Consider the following 19,486-nt stretch of genomic DNA (forward strand, 5'->3'; position numbering starts at 1 on the left):
CCTGGAGGGCGTCGCGGGAGAGCGGATAAGTGCCTCCTCCGCGTCCCGCTCTGCGCGTTCACTACGAAGCTGACAGGACCTGCCCGGCGCCGCTTCCGCCAGGAAGCTTAGGGCCAGGCGGCACGCAGCTTCCGCCAGGCCCGCTGAGTGGGAGAGCGCCCCCTGGCGGTGATGCACGCGCTGGCGGAACGGCAGCGGGGCGCGTTCGGTTTAAGGGGAGCAGGGGAGCTTTACAAGAACAGATGCTACAAAGTTAGATACGTTTATTAAAAACCTTTAAAGCGCTCGAACATTTTATTACAGTGATTATCCGAGTTGATGTCACACAACATATAAACTAAGAACGCGATGCTCAGCACAGCTCTGATGCTGCGCAGCCCACTGCTGGCACACCTGAGGCTGCACTCAGTCCCCACTCAGCTTCTCATAGTTTTCCCAGAGCCATGTGTGGTAGACGCTCAGTTTGTGGTCCTGAGGCTGCACCTAAAACACAACAGAAGTAATTAATACTCATATGAATATTTTAACATACCTGACAGCTCCGAAGCACACCCCCAAACTACTTCCCCTCCCAGCTCACAACCTGCCCTTGTCCAACCCACAGTGCCACAGTCAGAGCAACAGACCCCTGCCACGTGTGAGCTAAGGCAGATGGATCAGTCAGCCTTGACTTAAGGCAGACTTGCAAAAAATGCATTCTGAGAATTCAACTAATTGAAATTTAAAAAATATATATATATTTTTTTTTAAATCCAAGTGAGCACATATGTGACAGCGGCAGGAGGCGAGGCCAGGCACGCACTGCCTGCACAGCCCCCTCAGGCCCCACTCACAGCAGCACCGCGCACCTCTTTCCACTCATTGACGCAGAAGATTCTGTAGGAGTCATTTCCGTACTTTCCGATTCCGTGCAGCTCAATGGGGTACTTCCACTGCTTGTGCAGGTACTCATCTGGAACACATGCACAGCCCTCACCGTGCAGGCCCAGGTCTGAGCAGACACCACGCTGCCCCAGAGCTGCACATGGCAGCATTTTAAATGAAACCTCTACAAACACCACAAGTTACTCAGTTAAGACAATCCAATCAGCAGTTTCACACGTGTAAAACCAACATCTCCCAAAGCTTCAGAAAACAAACCAGCAGGGAAAGATGTCACAGAGCACAGTTAGGAAAATAGCTGTAGTTTTCTTGCTAACGACGTTTACACCATTCCACAAACACAGCCATAAAAACTTACCTGAAAACTTGATTATTGTTTTTGCTCTGAGCGCATAGAGGCCGAGAGGTCTGAGCAGCTCTGACATTTCTTTCCAGTCTGCAGTTCTGGCTACTTCAGGGGAAGGGTACTTCCTGAGGAACTCCCAGAGCACAGGAATTGCCATTTTACCTGCTCAAAGAAACCATCATCAGCTGTGCAGGTCCCTCTTCACTTTAACTATGCATGGTTTTTGCCAAGGCACAAGAAACAAATTACTACTTTTTTTTTTTTTTTTTTAACATCAACACAAACATATGTATTTATTCTTTCATTAATGACACAAAAAAATTGGCAGCTGTTTCAATCCTATATCACCACCCAACAGTTATACAACGTGAAAATGTATTACTCCATTTACCTGAAGTCTTATTGAGAAATATGGTCGCAATGAGAAGTTTCCACGGATCGTGGAAAAGTGTTTCTTGGACCAAATTAAAAGGGGAGCGTGGAGGAGTCCATTTCCTGAAGGCCTTCCTCCTAGGCGGGCTGGGAGCTGTACACGCAGGCAATATAAGGAAATACATAGGGTAATAAAGGATGGAATTAGAGGAAAAAAAATTAAGTGACAAATTTTAGAAGCAGGCTCAGCACTGTGGGCACAGCGTTGGCAGTTTGTGCATACGGGTGCACTTCACACTGCAGCCCCGCAGTGCAGCCATGTATGCGTTTCCCACATCATCACTTCACCCCGAGCCGTCTCATTGCTCTCCCCTGCAAAATGGCAGTTGTGTCCCCAAGGAGAATCCTACCTTCCTTACTGTATTTACTTGAAAAATACGGACTCGTTTTCCTCCTGTCCACTTGTGTCCGTGGGACAGATTCTTCTGTAAAGAAACGATACCTCAGTATTAAAATGGAAAATCCCCCAGTTTGCCGTCATGGCTCACAGACATTTTCCTCCTTAATTCGTGGTGGAATTACACAGATTCCACGTAGGAATGCATAACACAGATGTATTTTTCTGCATTTGGGCTCTGAGAAAAACATTCTGAAGAGAAATCACGACTCCAATGCAGTCTGGAAAACCGGGCCAAACGACAGCTAAGAATTCCACCCCACCCCACACACTGCATCATGAAAGAAGCTACAACCAAAGCCTTCTCCATAAAGCACGGGGACCAACACGGCACCAGCACCAAGAGGCAGCACACGTTCAGCACTCGATCCCAGGGCACAGCTGAAGAGGCCGAAAGCGCTCCAGAAATGAGACGGCACGGGAGGCGCCCGTCCCGATTACTTTCCTCGGGTAGTTCAGGATAACGCGTCAGAATCATATTCGGCCTCAAAACACACCCATACCTCGCCGTATTTTAGCTGCCGCGAAGCTCTCGTCGCCAGCAGGCCGCAAGCCGTCGCTCCCCATTTCGGGGTCGGATTCGGAGCGCTGCGATCCCGGAGCCGCGGGCGCTGCGTGCGGCTCTTGGCGGCCGTTCCGCCCATCCGCGGCCGGCTCCGCGCATCCCGCCCGGCGCTCCACTTCCCGCCGGCCCCGCGCCGCTCTCCTCCTCTCGCTCCGTGCGCTCTCCCCGTTACTTCCTACGGAGCTCCTCCTCGCTCCGCCGTCCCGCCCGGCTCTCCCCGCCGCCTCCTCTCCAGCGCCGTTCGGGCGCCGCTCCGTCTTGCCGCCTTCCCCGCGCCGCGTCTCGGACCCATCGCTCCGGGAACTCCGCGCTCCGCCGTTCCGCACCCCGTTCCCAGCCGGGGCCGTGGCGCCGCCAGCTGTGCCGGCGTGATGGCAGCGCTCCGCCAGCGCCCGTCCGGACCGCAGCGTCGTTCCTTCGGCGCTGAGGGCGGAGAGAACGGCGAACCGTCAGCGGGGCCGCTTCCCCCGCCCGACCCGTCGGAAGGCCGCTGGGCGGCACGCCGGAAGGAAGCCGAGGGGGCCGGGGCCGGGGCCGCCTCCCGCCGCCGCCGCTACAGGACGGGGCTCCCGCAGCTCCCGCCGCGCCGAGAGGCGGCGGCGCGGCTCCGTCAGCGTGGCGCGGCGCGGAGCTGCGGGACCCCGTCCGCGTAGCTCACGTGACCTCACCCGCACGCGCCGCTCCGACCTCCCAGAGGCGCGCGCCGCCGACGCGCTCGCTCCATCCCCGCTTCGACGTCTCCCGCCCGCCGGTCGCCATGGAAACCGCTCCGGCGCGGTACGGCCTCGTTAAGGGGCGCTTCCGGACGCCGCGGTCACGTGACGCCCCTCGCGGCCCAGCCGAGCGGCGCCCCCTGCCGTCGCGGTGGTCCGGCGGGCCTCCGGGCGCCTGCGCGTTGCCCAGGGAGCCGGCGGCGCGACCGACTCGGCGACCGAGTGCTGTCCGGGCCCGGCATGCGGGCCGCGCTCACCTGGCGGGACCGGGCCGAGCACTGGTGAGCGCTGCGGGGCCGGCGGGGGCGGCGGGGAGCGGCGGGGAGCGGCGGGCCGGCAGCGTGCGCGGGGCCGGGCTCGGGCGGCCCTCGGGGCGCGGCTCCGCTGCCGGGGATCCCGGGAACGGGACGAGCCGCCAACATCGACAGCCGCGACGACGACTCGTCTCTTCCCCAGCATCTACGACCTCGCGTTCAAGCCGGACGGGACGCAGCTGATCGTTGCCGCCGGCAGTCGGCTCCTGGTACGGACAGCTCGCTTTCCCCGCGCTGGGGCCGCGCTCCTGCCGCGTTTAACCCGCCGCAAAGCCCGGCCCGCTCTGCGCTCTGCAGGCCGGCTGCGGGGCGCTGCGATGTTACCCAGATCCAAGTTCTGCTCCGTAGTGCGATTTCTGTTACTGCAGCGCCTCCTGACGCCTCGCCCAGCAGCCTGCAGGCCGCCCACCTTCAGGCGAAGCTGGAGCGGCGCGCGGCGTGCGAACACCGCCGTGATTCTGCGCTGATCGCGCGTTCAGTGAGCGTGTTGTGCTCCGCTTCGTGACTCCCAATCCCTGTGAAGAGGAGGAAGAAGCTCGCGTTTATGTTCGTGCTTTGAGCTGAGCCTCCAGTAGAGCCTGTCGGCTCCCGGGGCTCCAGCACCAGCAGCCCGGGGCCGCCCTGCGCCTCCCTTGCGGTGCGGGGCTGTGGGCACAGCTGTGTGCTGTTCTGAGCCGTGAGCGCACGGACCTTCACGCTGCCAGGGCTGGCAGCGGTGTATTTAATGATGGTCCTTTCCAGTAGCTTATTATACAAGGAAGGAGACGTGTGCGCTGGAACGTGGAGGCCCAGCGAGCTGTTCAGAAGTTTCATTTGTGTGCATAATTTTCTAGTGCTGGACTTCTGTGCCAATGTTAGAAAAGTATCGTTTGTTAAGGAAAACTGCTTTTACACTTTAAAATGCCTTAATCTGCATGAATTGTACTGCTTGCAAAAAAGGAAACAGAAAACAAAATGTAGAGCCTTCCTGGCCTTCAGTAATTTTGTGTCACAGTCCTCATCCTGAATATTTTTTTTCTGGTTACTTGTGCAGGTATATGATACTTCTGATGGAACCTTAATTCAACCTCTGAAGGGACATAAGGACACTGTGTACTGTGTGGCTTATGCTAAAGATGGTAAATATCACTTCTATGGGACTTTCTTAGTCTGGTTTGTAAAGTGTGTAATATCTTCCATTCCGTATGGCAAATTGATAAAAATGGGGCTGTTCAAGTAATGGGATTTTTGAGTGTTGTGTGCGTGCGTTGAGTTTGTTGTTTGTATGGTTGAGCTTTTTTTACATGAAAAAAGCCACTGAGGTTTCATGTAGCTGAGGAAGCACAGCACACCAGGACACTTGCAATGTTAGGCTCTTTATAGCTTGAGCCTTGTCAAGTTCAAGAACATCTTGCTCTCTCTTTTGTTGAATACTGGGTGAGTAAGGGATTCTTATGTGTGGGATTTAAACTGTATTTAATTCCCAGGCAAACGTTTTGCATCTGGCTCAGCTGATAAAAGTGTGATCATTTGGACTTCAAAGCTAGAAGGAATTCTGAAATACACGTAAGTGCTGGCTTTCAATCCTGTGCATCTCCAGTGAGAACCTTCGTTATGCACTTCTGCTCTCAGTAAGTGATGTTAGAGCTGGAAGGTTAACTAAGGTTAGAGAAAATGCCAGTGAGTAATACGAGAGGGAAGAGGAGAGCAGTTGAAGTGTCTGAATGAGGCAGGAAAGCAATTAAAGGCATAAATGAGGGTGAAAGGTCTAGATAGATCTCTGATGTATTTAAAGGGCTGGCAAAGAACTGGGGAAATTCTGTAAGATGAAATGGGATGAAGCAGAATATAACTGATCTTGTGTAACAAATCAAAGCAATGTAACCTAGGTCGCAGTCCAAGCTGAAGGTACGGCTTGGTGCTTTTCCACACAGTGTATTTTCATCTTTCTTTTGGCTTTGTTTCATGTCTTTGCAGCTACATCTTCAAATTCTGTTTCTGAATGTGTTTGCACAGTTGTTGCTGGTTGGTTGCACAGTGTGCTGGGCAGGAGAACAAGGGCACTTCTTTTAGAGTTTGGATCTAACCGTTCATCACGTCTAACAAACCCCATTTATGCACACATTGAACTCATCCTGATGGAACAGCGAATCCTGCCGTTCAGTGGCAGTGTTTTTTAGGATTTATTATTGATGTAGTTTACAGTAATTGCAGATTAATTTGATGTAATATAAGCTGATCAAGTTATTTCTGCCATCTGGTGAGCCCTTCAGCTACTTTGCTGAAAGTCAGAAAGAGGCGTTTAAGAATGATTTACTGAAATGTGATTGTAACTTCATTCTAGGCATAATGACTCTATACAGTGCGTTTCGTACAACCCTCTTACTCACCAGTTGGCATCCTGCTCGTCCAGTGATTTTGGTATGTCTTTTTCTCACTTTTCCATTAAGCCTGCGAACTCTGTACAAGTTTCACAGCTAACAACAGATTTGTGCAGCTCTTTTTATCTGGGAGAAACCAGGTGTTGCCCAAAGCTACTTATGTGTATCACGAGAAGTCAGTTGATGAGGACTGTGTTGTGAGATGTCCCAGAACAAATGTACCTTCTTACTGTGATTTTTCCAGTGGGAGCCTTTCTCTGTGTTAGATATATCTATTTTTTCCTCTTTGCTGTTTGTGTGGTATGTATTTAAATGTCCTAGCAGTGAGACTTTGTTCCCTCTGAAGTCTGAGCTGAGTTTCCTGGCAAAGCTGGTTTCTAATCTGAACACTGGTAAAGTTTTCTTGTCATTTACTTCAGCTTTTTTTTTTCATTTTAATCAAGGCTTGTGGTCGCCTGAGCAGAAATCAGTCTCTAAACATAAAGCTAGCAGTAAGATAACTTGCTGTAGGTAAGTGTTCTTTAAGTTAGTTTCAATATAAACAGTTTAAAATAGTGTGCAGGCTTATGGAAAAAAAGTTTAACCAATATAGCTCAAGTCTGTGGAGACAGAGTACCCAGCAGGAGAGAGGCTCTCCTAAGCTGCTGTTCAGAAGCATTACATTTCATGTGACTCTGCCATCCTCATCATTAAAATATTTGATTAGTATTAAGAATGCTCAGAAAATGAATATTTGTCCAAGATGACTTGTTCTTTCCTGTATTGTCTTCTCAGAGAGCTATTTTTCTTTCTTTGTCCTTGTTTTAGATAGCAGAGGGCTTTGGTTTCCATTAGGTACTGTTTACAACAGTACATATATAATTATTCAGTACGTACAATGTATATTTAACTCTTCAGAAGGTCTCAGAGAGGTGCTCTGGTCTTGTGCGAGTGTCTGAACTTCTGTCTCCATCTGTTCAGCCAACTTGTGCAGTAGCAATGAAATGAAGGTAGAGGAAAGCTGAGTGTGCTTTGTTCATAGAGCTGCTCATCTTCTGCGTTGCTGGCATTTGCAGAAGGTGTTGTTACTCCTCTGAAGCAAGGGTACATCAATTTGTGTGAAGTCATCCCGTTGGCTGCAGTAGAGACAAGAAGAGAAAGCAGGTCTCTCCTGTCCCCACCGCATGTGGTGTCATTGCTCCGGATGTGGCTTTGAAAAGCCTGGTGTTCTGCCAGCACTCTCATTCCTAAAAATGCATCTGTTAATTAGCACATGATACAAACACCACAAGCAGATGATAGCTTTAATTTTGTTGTTGTTGTTTCCACCTTTTTCTAATTTGTGTATGCAGTAAAAAGTTCTTGCTGCGTTGTACGCTGTTGCCATAAATGCAGATTTAGGTTCATAAACAACTCTGAGGATTGCTGGCTCCGTTCCAGAATGCCTTTAAAAAGCCTGTTTCAATACTGCCCCTATTTGATTATGCTGCACCATTCTGCCTTCCTGCTGCTTGGTTTGAGCCGTTTTCAGTCCTTGTGTGTTTTATCAGCTGGACAAACGATGGCCAGTACCTTGCCTTGGGGATGTCCAACGGAGTCATCAGCATACGGAATAAAAATGGTGATGAGAAAGTGAAAATAGAGCGTGCCGGGGCTGCCTCATCTCCAATATGGTCCATTTGTTGGAATCCATCCAGGTAAATCATCACCCCACCCTTTTCGACGCTGCTGGTCAGTCCTTGGTTTGTTGATAACAGAAGGGCCCGGCCTGCATCCCTGCTGAGCAGGTTGAGGGCCCCTAACGGTGCCTTTTGTTGTGGGGCTGGGCTTTGGCAGTGTTCATCACATGGAAGAGAATGGGAACAAATTCCAGCTGGAGATCATGAAACTTTGATTTTGCTTTTTTTGTTGCTGGATTTCAGCTTGCTTTTGGGGAGAGGAGGGTGGGCTGTTTGCACTCACTGTGCCATATATGTGAATAAACAATTGCTATTGCAGTTGGTGGGAGAGATTTTGGAGTAGAGCAGATGAAGAAGAGGAATCAGATAACGGCCATTTAGAGAAGTCAGATCACAGCCAGTTAGAGGAGATTCCAGAATTGAAACCCAACCCTGACAGTGGGCAGGATAATGAGGAAAAGATAGAAGACAATGAGAAAGAAGAGGCTAAGCATTTCGACTTGTGAGTGAGACTACAATGGATAACATATATACATACATATATATCCGTATGTATAGCGTAGAAGAGCAATTTACAAAAAGGACCAAAGGCAAAGGGAATTTATGCAGGGTGCAGAATTCAAAAGGTACCAAATTCTGGATTAAGTGTCATTTTTATTGTCTTAATTTATTCCACTAGTAAGTGTTAATTGTGACATTCCTTAGGTTTGTGATAGCACGTTGCTTTTTCTCACGTGTTGTGTGTTGAGCAGAGGGAAGGTGCTTATTGAGAAGCATCTCAGTAGGTTTTCTTTCAGTTTTCTTTTTGTTCAGTTTATGATTAGGAGCATTGCTTTCATCAGCATGCTCAGAGTACCATCACCCTTCTTCCTAAACGAGAGGCTGTGGAGGAGGTGGCCCATGTTTTGCTCCCACGGATCCTGTCAGAGCACTGCAGTTAACCCGTTTGGTACCTCAGCTTGTCCCAGTCCTGCAGGAGCCATTTTGTTTCCTGCCATCTGCTCTGGTAGTCACAGTCCAGTCTAGCTTAGCAGTGTTGCTTTGATGTCACAGTGGGTCTCCATTATACTCCATTATAGACCCCTAAGATCAGGATCTGCACCCGCTGTACAGGCGCAGCTTCCCTGGACCCACTGCTTTAGCCCTGAGCACGAAGTGCTGTGTCAAACTTTGCTGTCATTCCTGAAAAGTTGACAGATTTTTCTTTTGTGTCCTCAAGCTGTTTTCTTCAATTGAAGTGGCAAGGTGGCTCTGCTGTGCTTCCACTTGGTGGAGGTTCTATGAGTAATTTGAAATATGTGCTGCCGTCTCACTGCTTGATTCTTCTGCCCTAAGAAACATGGATAAATTGCTGTGACCATGTGACTTTTCTGTTGCCAGAGATGAACGCAACGATACTTTAGCTGTGGCAGACTGGGGTCAAAGGCTTTCCTTTTATCAGCTAAGTGGCAAACAGGTATGTTTTTGGACAGTGCACTCAGGAGTGGCAGGGTATTTTCAATTCAGTTCTGTGCCCTGTATTCAAAGTGTTTGTATAGTCATGCTTTATTAGCTACATTAAATGTTTTCTGTTTTTTATGAGTCAGTATCTTACAACCAAATTTTCCTCTGGCTCATTTCCCCCGTGACAGCTCAGCTGCTGTCCCCCAGTTCTTGTATTAAAGCCCCTGTAGCTTTGGTCACTTTTGTGTTACAGCTGACTGGTTCCTAGAGCTCTCCTGTATTTCCTTCAGCCAGCTGAGTTGTTTTTTTGTTGTTGTTTGGTGGCTCACACCCTGAGCAGACTTACTTGGAATCGGAGGGATTGATTTAGAGCTGCCTTTTGGAAGCTCAGTGGATGCAGGGTGTTGAAAAGTTGTGTGTGGCTGGAGAGCTGAGAATGTTCTCAGTGCCATCAGGTGCCACCAAGAAGAACCTTGTGTTTATTTTCATCTATTCTCGTGGCCTTGGAAAAGTATGGAATTATCCTTCTGTTGACACGTTTATTTTTTCCCTCGTAGATTGGGAAGGACAGGATGCTCAATTTTGACCCTTGCTGTGTCAGCTATTTTACGAAGGGAGAGTACATTTTGCTGGGAGGCTCAGATAAACAAGTTTCCCTCTTCACAAAGGATGGTGTCCGTCTTGGAACCATAGGAGAGCAAAGCAGCTGGGTGTGGACTTGCAAAGCTAAACCAGACTCCAACTATGTGGTGAGTAGGTACATTTTACTGCCACTTTGACAGACAGTTTGCCATAAAAGCTAAGACCATACATTTCAAACTCATTTGCCTAATCTGAGACATCAGAGCCTAAGCAGTATTTAGTGAGCTCTAAAGCTGCCTCTAAAATTAAAACTTAAGGCTGCGAGGTGGTGGTAAATGAGTGTAATGCCTGCTTTCAGATGGTAAGGAATTTGCTGCGTTTGGATTTAAAAAGAAGAAGGGAATTAAAAAAAAAAAGACAACACAGCAAAAAAAAAAAGACTTGTAGACTGGTGATGTCGAGTTCCATGATAGGAAGAAAGAGTTGAGTTCTGTTCTGTTTGAGCTTCTACAACTGTGGAAAATACCAACAGAGCAACAACTATGACCATAATTGCTGCACTTTGTGCTGACACAGATGGTAAGAGATACAGAGCAGATATCAAAAATTAAACAAAAAAAAGGGAAAAAAAACCCCAAACCAAAACAGGGTGTGTGGGGGAGGTGGAAGCACTGGAAGGCACCACAAGAAAACAGACAAAACCGAAGCAATGCCCAGCATACATACGAGCTATGATAGCATCAGTCCTCATTTTGCACTACAAAGTTGAGGAGCGCTTTCGCAGCTGTTTCAATGCACGTAATGCGATTGCTTTCAATCCATATGGCATGCAGGACATGGAACGTAAGTCATATGAACACTGCGTGTTTTGCCAAGTCTTACCTACGGGCAGCTTTGACTGAGATAATGTCCTCCCTGTGTTCAGGCCGTGGGCTGCCAGGACGGCACCATATCCTTCTATCAGCTGATTTTCAGCACTGTTCACGGCCTGTACAAAGATCGCTATGCTTACAGAGACAGCATGACTGACGTGATCGTCCAGCACCTCATCACGGAGCAGAAAGGTAACTTCGGACTTTCAGGTCAAACCTGTACTGTCATTCTGCTCTGGGCTTCTTTGTGGGTTGGTTGGTTTGTTTCAAATGAGTGTCCATCAGAATGCTTGGAATACGTGCTTCGTGTACCAGGCAGGTGGTCGCCACTAAACGGGAAGGTTGGAGATCCTGTTTGCAGGCTGAGAATGCAAACTTGGATTCTGTGGGATCAGCACTGACAAGCTTAGTGAGAGATAGGGGGATTTGAAAGGACGCTGGGAGGGGGAGCGGCTTTTAAGATAAGGTTTTAATCTCTGCAACCAAGATTAACAAAAGAAAAAATGGTACATCACATCTAGCAACTGTTTTCTTCTTGCAGCCTCCATGGATTGTACTGATTTTTTTCTTTCTTTGTATTCAGAGCCTTTTCATGGCAGGGGATCAGGGTGCTGTTCTGGAATGTGCTGTTGCAAAAACAGTGGAGGTTGATAAATTGTGGCACAGGTAGAAGATTAATAGCTGCAGAAAGAAACATATCCTACTGCAATCTGCTCTCAAATTTAGAGGCTTCGGAAAGATTCAGTTCCAACTGAGCGCTGTTTCTCTGACTTTTTTTGATCTGTTATTTTCCTGCCAGCCTACACGGTGTTTTATTTTTCTCTCTAGTTAGAATAAAAGGCAGAGAGCTGGTGAAGAAAATCGCCATCTACAAGAACAGATTAGCCATCCAAATGCCAGAGAAGATCCTGATTTATGAGCTGTATTCGGATGATTCCTCAGACATGTATTATCGTGTGAAGGAAAAGATAGTTAAGAAATTTGAATGCAACTTGCTGGTTGTATGCTCAGATCACATTATTTTATGCCAGGTATGTGCCTTGAAATGGGTACATTCGGACTTGAAGGTAGCTTTCCAAATAGCTGGTGCAAAAAGTTGATACCTTGGGGAAATTCTGCAGTGGATTGTACTGCTGGGCAGCACGACGTGCAGTGCTGTTGTACGGAGTAATAGCTGCTGTATGCCACAGCTGGCCCTGTGCTACTGAAAGCCTCTGGAGCGCTGAAGCACCAAGGGAGATGTTTGGGCGGGGGAGCCGTTAGGAAAGATGGTTTGTTGGCTTTTTGGTTTTGCTTTTTGTTTGTTTGTTTTGTCGTAGGACTGAAGAGCCTTAAAGAATTCATCCTGTTAACCTGACTGACATTCTGACACTCACGTGTATTACAGGCACACATGCTAATATAGATATAAATATAAAACACTGGAGGCACAAAGGTTTTTTCTTTCCATCCATACGGTATTTTGTATGTTGTTGTATTTAGGAGAAAAGGTTGCAGTGCCTCTCATTTAGTGGTGTTAAAGAACGAGAGTGGCTGATGGAGTCTCTTATCCGTTACATCAAAGTAATTGGAGGACCCCCGGGGAGAGAAGGCCTCTTGGTTGGTCTAAAGAACGGGCAGGTAATGCAAAATGCCTGGCACGTGTCTTTCTGCTGCAAATAAACACTGTTTCGTTCTCTGGGGGGACCTCAGGAGCAGCATATTCCTTCATAACCTAAAATTTTATTGGACAGAATCTCATTTTGTGTTTAAAAATGAACCACTTCTGTATTTCTCATTCTCTGGTTACAAAATTCATACAAACCTGCTGGATTTTGAAGACCATACATTGCTGACAAAAATGGAAGTCTTAGTGATGGAAGGTTTGTCTTTGGGAGGGGTGGCTGTGTGTGTGTGTACACTGAAAACAGCACAGTGGAGCCCATAAGTATTGATTCCGTGAATGGAACTGGAAAGGAGTTTGAGGTCCTTCATGTATCAGATATTCATCCTTGTAGTTGTATATTAACATAATTGTTTGAGAGGAGCATTACAAAATTCAAGATACGTACAGTATGTTGTGTTTGTGTGGGCTTGTCAGCTGGACTATGCTGTGGAAACAAGTCTTGATTTTCAAGGTACCTCAGAGCATTTTTCTAATTTTAATGCACCATTTCTCTGAAAAAAGATCAACCAGGGCATGCTTTATGCAGCCTTAGCATTTATGCACGCTGCAGTTTCTAGCTGGAGGAATGAAAACTTGGACTGACTTTGGTTTCGAATCTATCTAGATTCTGAAGATATTTGTTGATAATGTCTTTGCCATCGTCCTGCTGAAACAATCCACAGCTGTGCGCTGTCTGGATATGAGCGCATCCCGCAACAAGCTGGCAGTGGTTGATGAGAACGACACCTGCCTGGTGTATGATATTCATACCAAAGAGCTGTTGTTCCAGGTGAGATTGAGTTTCTCTCTGTCTCTGGCCCAGGGACAGACACCCAATGGCACGGGCAGGAGGAGACCAAGAGTGCAGATCTCACCGGAATGCTGACACAGAAATTCATCAAACTTATTTAAAGCACCGGCCCCGTTTTGTAGGGTTGATCTGTTTTTTCCATCAAAACTACTTCTAGACAACAGCTGAATAAAGGGCGCCTGAACCTGTGACCACTTTGGGTTAACTTAGAGCTCTGTCCTGCTTCTCTCTGCAGTATTAATGTTATTGAGCATTTCACCTTTAGCACAGAGATTAACATCAAGCCTGAACTCCTTTCTTTCCATCATGTATTCCCTGGCTACAGTAGGTCAGATGTTCAAACTGAAGTATGCACATTTCTTAGGAAAGAGTATGTGGCTGTATCTGTGGTAATCATCCATTATTTTGCTCATTAGGAACCCAATGCTAATAGCGTGGCTTGGAATACTCAGTGTGAGGATATGCTTTGCTTTTCTGGAGGGGGTTACCTCAATATCAAAGCTGGTAATTTCCCTGTCCATCAGCAAAAACTTCAAGGCTTTGTTGTGGGATACAACGGCTCCAAGATCTTCTGTCTTCACGTTTTTTCTATGTCAGCTGTTGAAGTTCCGCAGGTAATCCTTTAATCTCATAAAGTGTTGCTTTACATTTCTTAAACATGAATGCTTAAGATGTGAAGAAGCTCTGAAATTTTCCAGTATTCTGGTACCAAAACAGTCACAGTTCTTAACCTTCTTTGTCACTACTTAAGACATAACGCACAATCTGTTTCATCTTGTTTGGCATTAATGAATCTCACTTCCTTTTTTGCTGTTGTTTCTACTTTTTCTAATTGCAAATGCACTTCTGTTCATCTTAGCTTTTGCATTTACACCTCTTCCTGTATTTGTACTGCAGGCTCTATGTGTACCATTCTTCAGGATCTCATTTCATGTTCCTATGTGTATGCCAAGCCCTGCTCTATCTAGGTGTGTTTAGCCAGTACTTAAGCTGTGCCTTTTAGTTTGACTGTGCCGTGCATGTGCAGTTTTTATATCCGAAATTCAGAGATAGAAAATGCCATCTACAGAATGCTGTGCTGCAGGAAACAACGGGGCAGTATAAAGCAGTCCAAGAGACAAACAAACAAGAAAAAGAAAAAAAAAAACAACAAACCAGCTTCTGATTTATTTCTGCACAAAAACGTGACAGGATTTGAAATTCAGAACTGATGAAGGCAAAGGACTGTGTGCTTTTGTTGAATTAATGGATGGTACCTCTGTTAGACCCACCTCAGAACTGTGCTGATCCCTTCATTGTGATCTGCACTGTCCGGCATGGTTGGTAGCTGCTGGATCTCCCAGTGTGCTGTTGTATTCTGTGTTCAGCATGCTGCAGGGCACTAACAGGCCTCAACATTGTTGTGCAGTGTTTCAGAGGCAGGTTGTTCAAAACTATACTTCTGGTGGGAGAGAGTACCGAAGATACACAACTTTCAGATAAGTTGATAAAAGTAGCAGAGGTCAATATGGGTGCTTCTTGTGGCTGCAAACGCAGAGTTAAGCAAGCAGCAGTGCTCTCTGCTCATGGAAAGGGTTTGAAGTGTAGCTGCCGATCCTGAATCCTGTTCTGTCTGTGTCAGCCTGCAGCCATCAGTTTCCCTCCTGAACTCCTTGTTTGAGCAGGTCAGTAAGTGGGCAGTGTCTCTGGGCTTCAGGGTCGCTCCTGTTCAAACACCTTTGTCACGAGTTTGCCACTTGCTCACGGCACCTCTGCTGTTGTGTTGGAGTGTTTCCAGGGATGCTTCATCCTGGACTGCTGCAGCCTTTGAGGACAAACTACCCCACCTTTATGCTGACTTCATAGATTGATTATGTTGGTTTTTTCAAAAAAACAACTCGTCCTACATTGTATCTAGCATGTTCAGCACTCTGAGGAATCAGAAGCATTCATTAACTGCTTTCTAAAATGCTAGGAGCTGGAGATTGCAAGATGGGTGAGTTTAGAATATAATTAACCAAACTGGTCTGAAGATGCAATGGTAGTTGCCCCAGAATGTTGTTGTGTGTGTTGTACAAAAACATGTTTGTTCTCTGGGCAGTTTGTACCAATTGCAATTGGAATGTAATTTTTTTCTCGCTGTATCCAGAGAATTGCACTAAGTATTATGCATTCTAACACACATTTTCTGATGGAAATCCTCAGTCTGCACCCATGTATCAATATCTGGAACGGAAAATGTTTAAGGAAGCGTATCAGATCGCGTGTTTGGGAGTAACTGATGCTGACTGGAGAGAACTGGCCATGGAAGCCCTGGAAGGGCTGGAGTTTGAAACAGCTAAAAAGGTAAAGCAGGTAGTAATTGCTGGTAGTGATTGCTGGTTGTGATTGCTGGTAGTGATTGCTGGTAGTGAGCGGTGTCTCTGAGTTGCTCTCTTAGGTGCGTATGAAACTCTCGCTCAGCGATGCACACAACGAGGTCTTGAGATGCCATTTTAAAAAAGGAATCCGATTTCTGTTTCTAGGTAAATGCCGTGTTCTAAATCAGAGCGTTTAATATGAGGAAGAGGTTTCTTTCATCTGCTGAAAAACGAGTTGGGAATTTGAGGAAGCGGGGTTTTGAGCGGTGCTGCTCACCACCAGGTGGCAGCTAAGAATTTCTGAGCTGAATTTCCCCCTCCCCTTCCCTGGTGCTACAAGTCTGCCCTCTTTGTTTTTCCCCCCAACGAAGTGTTGAAGCTTCAGTGTGTAGATCTCGTACTGACTGTTACCTGTGCGTTAGCTTTCTTTGAAGACAGCAGTGATGACGCGTTGTCTTTTTCATCACCTTCTACCTGGAGCCCCTTGTTTTTAAGGGCAGACTATAGGCGTGCATATACTGAAGAACACATTTTTCTCTGGCTTAAAATACGTCCCCATTTTCTTTCAGCATCTTTTCTCAAATAAGAGGGGGCAAACTGAGTTCAATGTCATAAATATTGTATGAAAGACAAAACATTCTAAAAATAGGCAGGGAATGGCCTGTAATGATAGGCATCTTTTAATAACATCAATTTTTTTAGGATGTGACATGCCTTATTTTTCTTTTTTCCAAAGTGGAGGCAAGGAAACTGGCAATAATTTCAGTTTCATAGATCATTTTATGCAAATAGATGTTCTTAAAAAGAAGTTTTTAGTGCCTCCTTGGAATTTTAAAGCAGTGCCCTCTTAGAATTAGAGCGGATTAATATGAACAAAAGCAGCTTCTTGACATTAAAGGCTCTCACAGTTTCTAGTCCGATCTGGTGTAAGCAGAATATTCTATGCCCTCTTAAGCACAAATTTGGTTAGGAGTCTAAACCACGTGGTTTGAGGAGTTCAATTTCCATTTTTTGATGCCTGACAGGAATAAGTGCTAAGCTGCTGTAACTCGCACGTGACTTTGCCGTTGGGACTTTGGCTGCACATTCATCTCCATTTGCAAAAGACATTACACCGTCTCACTGTATCACCTTTTGATTTGCTTTCTTCTCCATGGGCTGCTTCTAGACTGAATTTTCAGAATGGTATAAAAACTAGAATCACACACAGCCTGCTTCAGCAGTCTGCTCAGTTCTGTGCTACGCCTTGTAGCAGTCTGTAGATTTGTGCACGTCGTGCCTCACATTGATTAGGAAAGCTGTAAAATGGCCAGAATAGCACTGTTAGTACTGTTAGAGGCATTTTGCTTCTCTTGAAGGACCGACATGTGTACGTGGTGGTGCCCAGCACTGCTGTTTGGTTTTGGTGATCAGCTGCTTGGGTTGGACCCTTGTCTTTATTGTAACGCCTGAGGGGCCCCGGTTGCAGTGAGAGCCCATCAGGTTAGGGACTGCACCAACACAAAAACCAGCAGATTTCTGTCTGTTCTGCTTGTGTGAAAACAGCTTCATGTATGTGTTGATTTCCTGGCTTTCCAATTTAGTTAATTCCTTTTCTTCTTTTTCTTTTCATAGGCGTTTACCAGAATACGAGACCTTAGATATTTAGAGTTGATCAGCAGCATTGAGGTAAGAGAATATTAGGGGTAGTGTGAGAAGATGCATTGTGCTGAAAGAAGTACTCTCTGTTCTGCAGAGACGTCTGTTCTGTTAGTGCTGCTGACTGCTGGCTGTGTTTGGATGAGGAGTCCCAGTGAGCAGGAGCCTGAGCTCTGGTCGCATAGCTGCAGCTTACTGCAGGACGTGCAGATGTGGGGCACTGGGTGGTGGGAGAACTTAAAAACTTTCAAGAAAACTAGAAAATCATTCAATATTCAATTAATAATTGGTAGAATGCTACTATGCTAATGGAGTTTAGTATGGAGTACTTCATAAACATGAGTTAATTAAGCTCTTCCTTACCCCCTGGAGGTAGGTAATTACTATTATCTCCTCCTTGCAGAGCCAGAAACAGGCCCAGAGAAATAAAATGACAAGCTCAAGGTCTCATGACAAGTCTGTGACAACTGGGAATAGAATTTAGGATCCCTTACTTCTGTGCTCTGCTCCAATCAGGACTTCTCACTCTCTTCACACTTCTTGATAGAATTCCACTAAACAATAGCGATCTGTCATGAGCGCATTGAAGGACGTGCCATCACTTCTTGTCCTTTTGCAAAGACCACTTGATGATGGCTCCAGATCTGCGTCGGGATGGTAGAAAGAGAATTCCTCTTTCTGTTGGTAATTAGATTTACACCTTCTCTGAAGAATCCATTCCTCACCTTCCATTTTTGCAGAGCTGTCCTGGTTCTGTCAGAATGCCAGCCCCCTGCTGACTGCAGTGAACTTCTCTTGGGGTCAAACATGGGGCAAAGTTCTGTGTTAGGGATGCCCCTGGCTCCCTTTTTTTTTTCCTTCCTGTTAGTAGAGTTCCTCTTCTACACATGCTTCTCCAGATCTGCATCAGATGAGAATGTGGTGGAACTATCATGTTATCGTCTGTTTAATTAAGGTTCTTGTAGACTTGAAAATACGTCTTCTGAAGAGAGAGTTCTCCATCACTGCCTACTCTTGCTTGTCAGATATTGGATTCCCTTTAGAGCTTCTAAGGGTGTAACTAAGTGGCAGTTCTGGTTTTCTCTCTGTAATGACATATTTCTTTCTAAGGGATGACAGTAGGAAACCTCGCTGCCAGGCCTCCATACCTGACAAAATTGTGTGAACTCATTCAAAAATGGAGTAGTGATCGCTCTGAAAATATTTTAACAAAGTTTTTGAAGGGAACCTTTCAACAGCAGCCCAGTCGTTAGGTGTGACCAGAAGCTGCGACGGCTTGCAGAGAACTGAACTCTTGGCAGCAGAGAACTGAGTTTGCATAGATGTGGAATGCTTTTGCCTCTTAAGTGCAGTTTCCTTCAAATTTAGTTCATAGCTATTTATTTTCATATAGAACGGTCTGCTAAGGATAATACCTTCTTACAAAGGAGAACAGTAATGCATTTCTACAACAGAGGGTAGAGCAAACACACGTGTGTGTGGCATTGCTCCGGTCCGATCCACGCCAAGGGTTTCGGTGCGCAGTGCTGTGTGCAGTGCTGTGCTGACTGCGCCTCCAGCCATGAGCTGCTGCGGGTGGAGATGTGGTGGTGGCACTAATTCTGATTCAAAGGGACGTTAATGTACTCTGTGAGTGTTTGTTGCTAGCAATTGTTTTCATGTTTGTTTTGCTCCCCACCTGCACGTACTGTTAATTCAGCCGAATTGTGTGCTAGTGAGTCTCTATAAGAGAAAATAAGGAACCTATCAGGAGCCTTTTTTTTTTTAATATCACAGTACAATGATAGTGTGTGTTCATTTTTCTATATGAAATCGAGAGCAATGATTTTTCATCAGTTTGGTTTGTATTGTGACACTTGATTTTGCTCTTCCTAATTTTAATTAGAAGATTTAATCCTTTAATTATAAATCCACTAGAAATGTGGGAGAAGCATCATTACCATATCCTGCTGCAGGTTTTAGTAACAGCTCAACTCGGAGCTTGGGATTCAGCTCTGATGGCCATTTCTCACTGCTCATCTGGAATGTGTTCTCCCCTCTTTTTTTAATCTTTTTCTCCCCAGGAGCGGAAGAAGCACGGGGAGAACCTCACTGAGTTGTTCCTGGCAGATGTTTATGCCTACCAAGGAAAGTTCCATGAGGCAGCAAAACTGTACAAAAAGAGTGGGCATGAAAGCCTAGCTCTGGACATGTACTCGGACTTGCGCATGTTTGACTACGCCAAGGTAACAGTTTGCAACTGAATATTATATGCAGAAATACTGCTGTACCTGCAAGTGTCTTGAAAGCGTGATCCTATAAAAAGACAGGATGAAAAGCTGGTTTGGAATTCCAGCTTAATTGTCTGAAGTTCATTTGGCTCATCTGTGGGCAAAACACAGACCTTTCATGCCATGTGCATTGGTAACAGTTTTCTTCAGAGTCCATTGCTGAGGCAGCAGCTGTGTTCTGTGTAACTCGTGGCTTTTCAGTGAGTTTTCCTAAGCTAA

At 46.3% G+C, this 19,486-nt stretch overlaps 2 protein-coding genes across 6 annotated transcripts in view; one reads left to right on the plus strand and one right to left on the minus strand.

Annotated features, from left to right (window-relative positions):
• Window positions 1-243: 243 nt before the first annotated feature.
• On the minus strand, window positions 244-3,429 carry MBD4 (methyl-CpG binding domain 4, DNA glycosylase). Of its 2 annotated transcripts, none has more exons than XM_048956972.1 (7): window positions 3,291-3,429; window positions 2,561-3,045; window positions 2,011-2,085; window positions 1,620-1,754; window positions 1,241-1,390; window positions 834-952; window positions 244-483 (listed from the first exon to the last, which is right to left on the minus strand). In XM_048956972.1, exons 1-7 carry the CDS (start codon window positions 3,344-3,346, stop codon window positions 406-408), a joined length of 1,098 nt encoding a protein of 365 aa, XP_048812929.1. In that variant the 5' UTR covers window positions 3,347-3,429; the 3' UTR covers window positions 244-405. The 2 variants fall into 2 exon arrangements, with proteins under 2 accessions (XP_048812929.1, XP_048812930.1); XM_048956973.1 differs by having other exon boundaries at window positions 849-952; window positions 3,291-3,426.
• A 51-nt stretch (window positions 3,430-3,480) lies between these two features.
• IFT122 (intraflagellar transport 122) overlaps window positions 3,481-19,486 on the plus strand; it is a 29,817-nt gene continuing 13,811 nt past the window's right edge. The window contains exons 1-18 of one of the 4 annotated variants that reach the window (XM_048956971.1): window positions 3,481-3,616; window positions 3,792-3,858; window positions 4,683-4,767; window positions 5,116-5,194; window positions 5,973-6,049; window positions 6,453-6,519; window positions 7,539-7,685; window positions 7,987-8,169; window positions 9,048-9,123; window positions 9,668-9,859; window positions 10,618-10,756; window positions 11,393-11,595; window positions 12,047-12,184; window positions 12,835-12,999; window positions 13,437-13,634; window positions 15,205-15,345; window positions 16,974-17,027; window positions 19,061-19,222. In XM_048956971.1, the coding sequence (XP_048812928.1) occupies window positions 3,576-3,616; window positions 3,792-3,858; window positions 4,683-4,767; window positions 5,116-5,194; window positions 5,973-6,049; window positions 6,453-6,519; window positions 7,539-7,685; window positions 7,987-8,169; window positions 9,048-9,123; window positions 9,668-9,859; window positions 10,618-10,756; window positions 11,393-11,595; window positions 12,047-12,184; window positions 12,835-12,999; window positions 13,437-13,634; window positions 15,205-15,345; window positions 16,974-17,027; window positions 19,061-19,222 (2,214 nt within the window). In that variant the 5' untranslated portion in view covers window positions 3,481-3,575. The remainder of the gene's footprint in view (window positions 3,617-3,791; window positions 3,859-4,682; window positions 4,768-5,115; window positions 5,195-5,972; window positions 6,050-6,452; window positions 6,520-7,538; window positions 7,686-7,986; window positions 8,170-9,047; window positions 9,124-9,667; window positions 9,860-10,617; window positions 10,757-11,392; window positions 11,596-12,046; window positions 12,185-12,834; window positions 13,000-13,436; window positions 13,635-15,204; window positions 15,346-16,973; window positions 17,028-19,060; window positions 19,223-19,486) is intronic. The other 3 variants (XM_048956970.1, XM_048956968.1, XM_048956967.1) reach the window with 3 other exon arrangements.

The sequence above is a fragment of the Lagopus muta genome, chromosome 11, assembly GCF_023343835.1.
Source record: "Lagopus muta isolate bLagMut1 chromosome 11, bLagMut1 primary, whole genome shotgun sequence".
NCBI lineage: Eukaryota > Metazoa > Chordata > Aves > Galliformes > Phasianidae > Lagopus > Lagopus muta.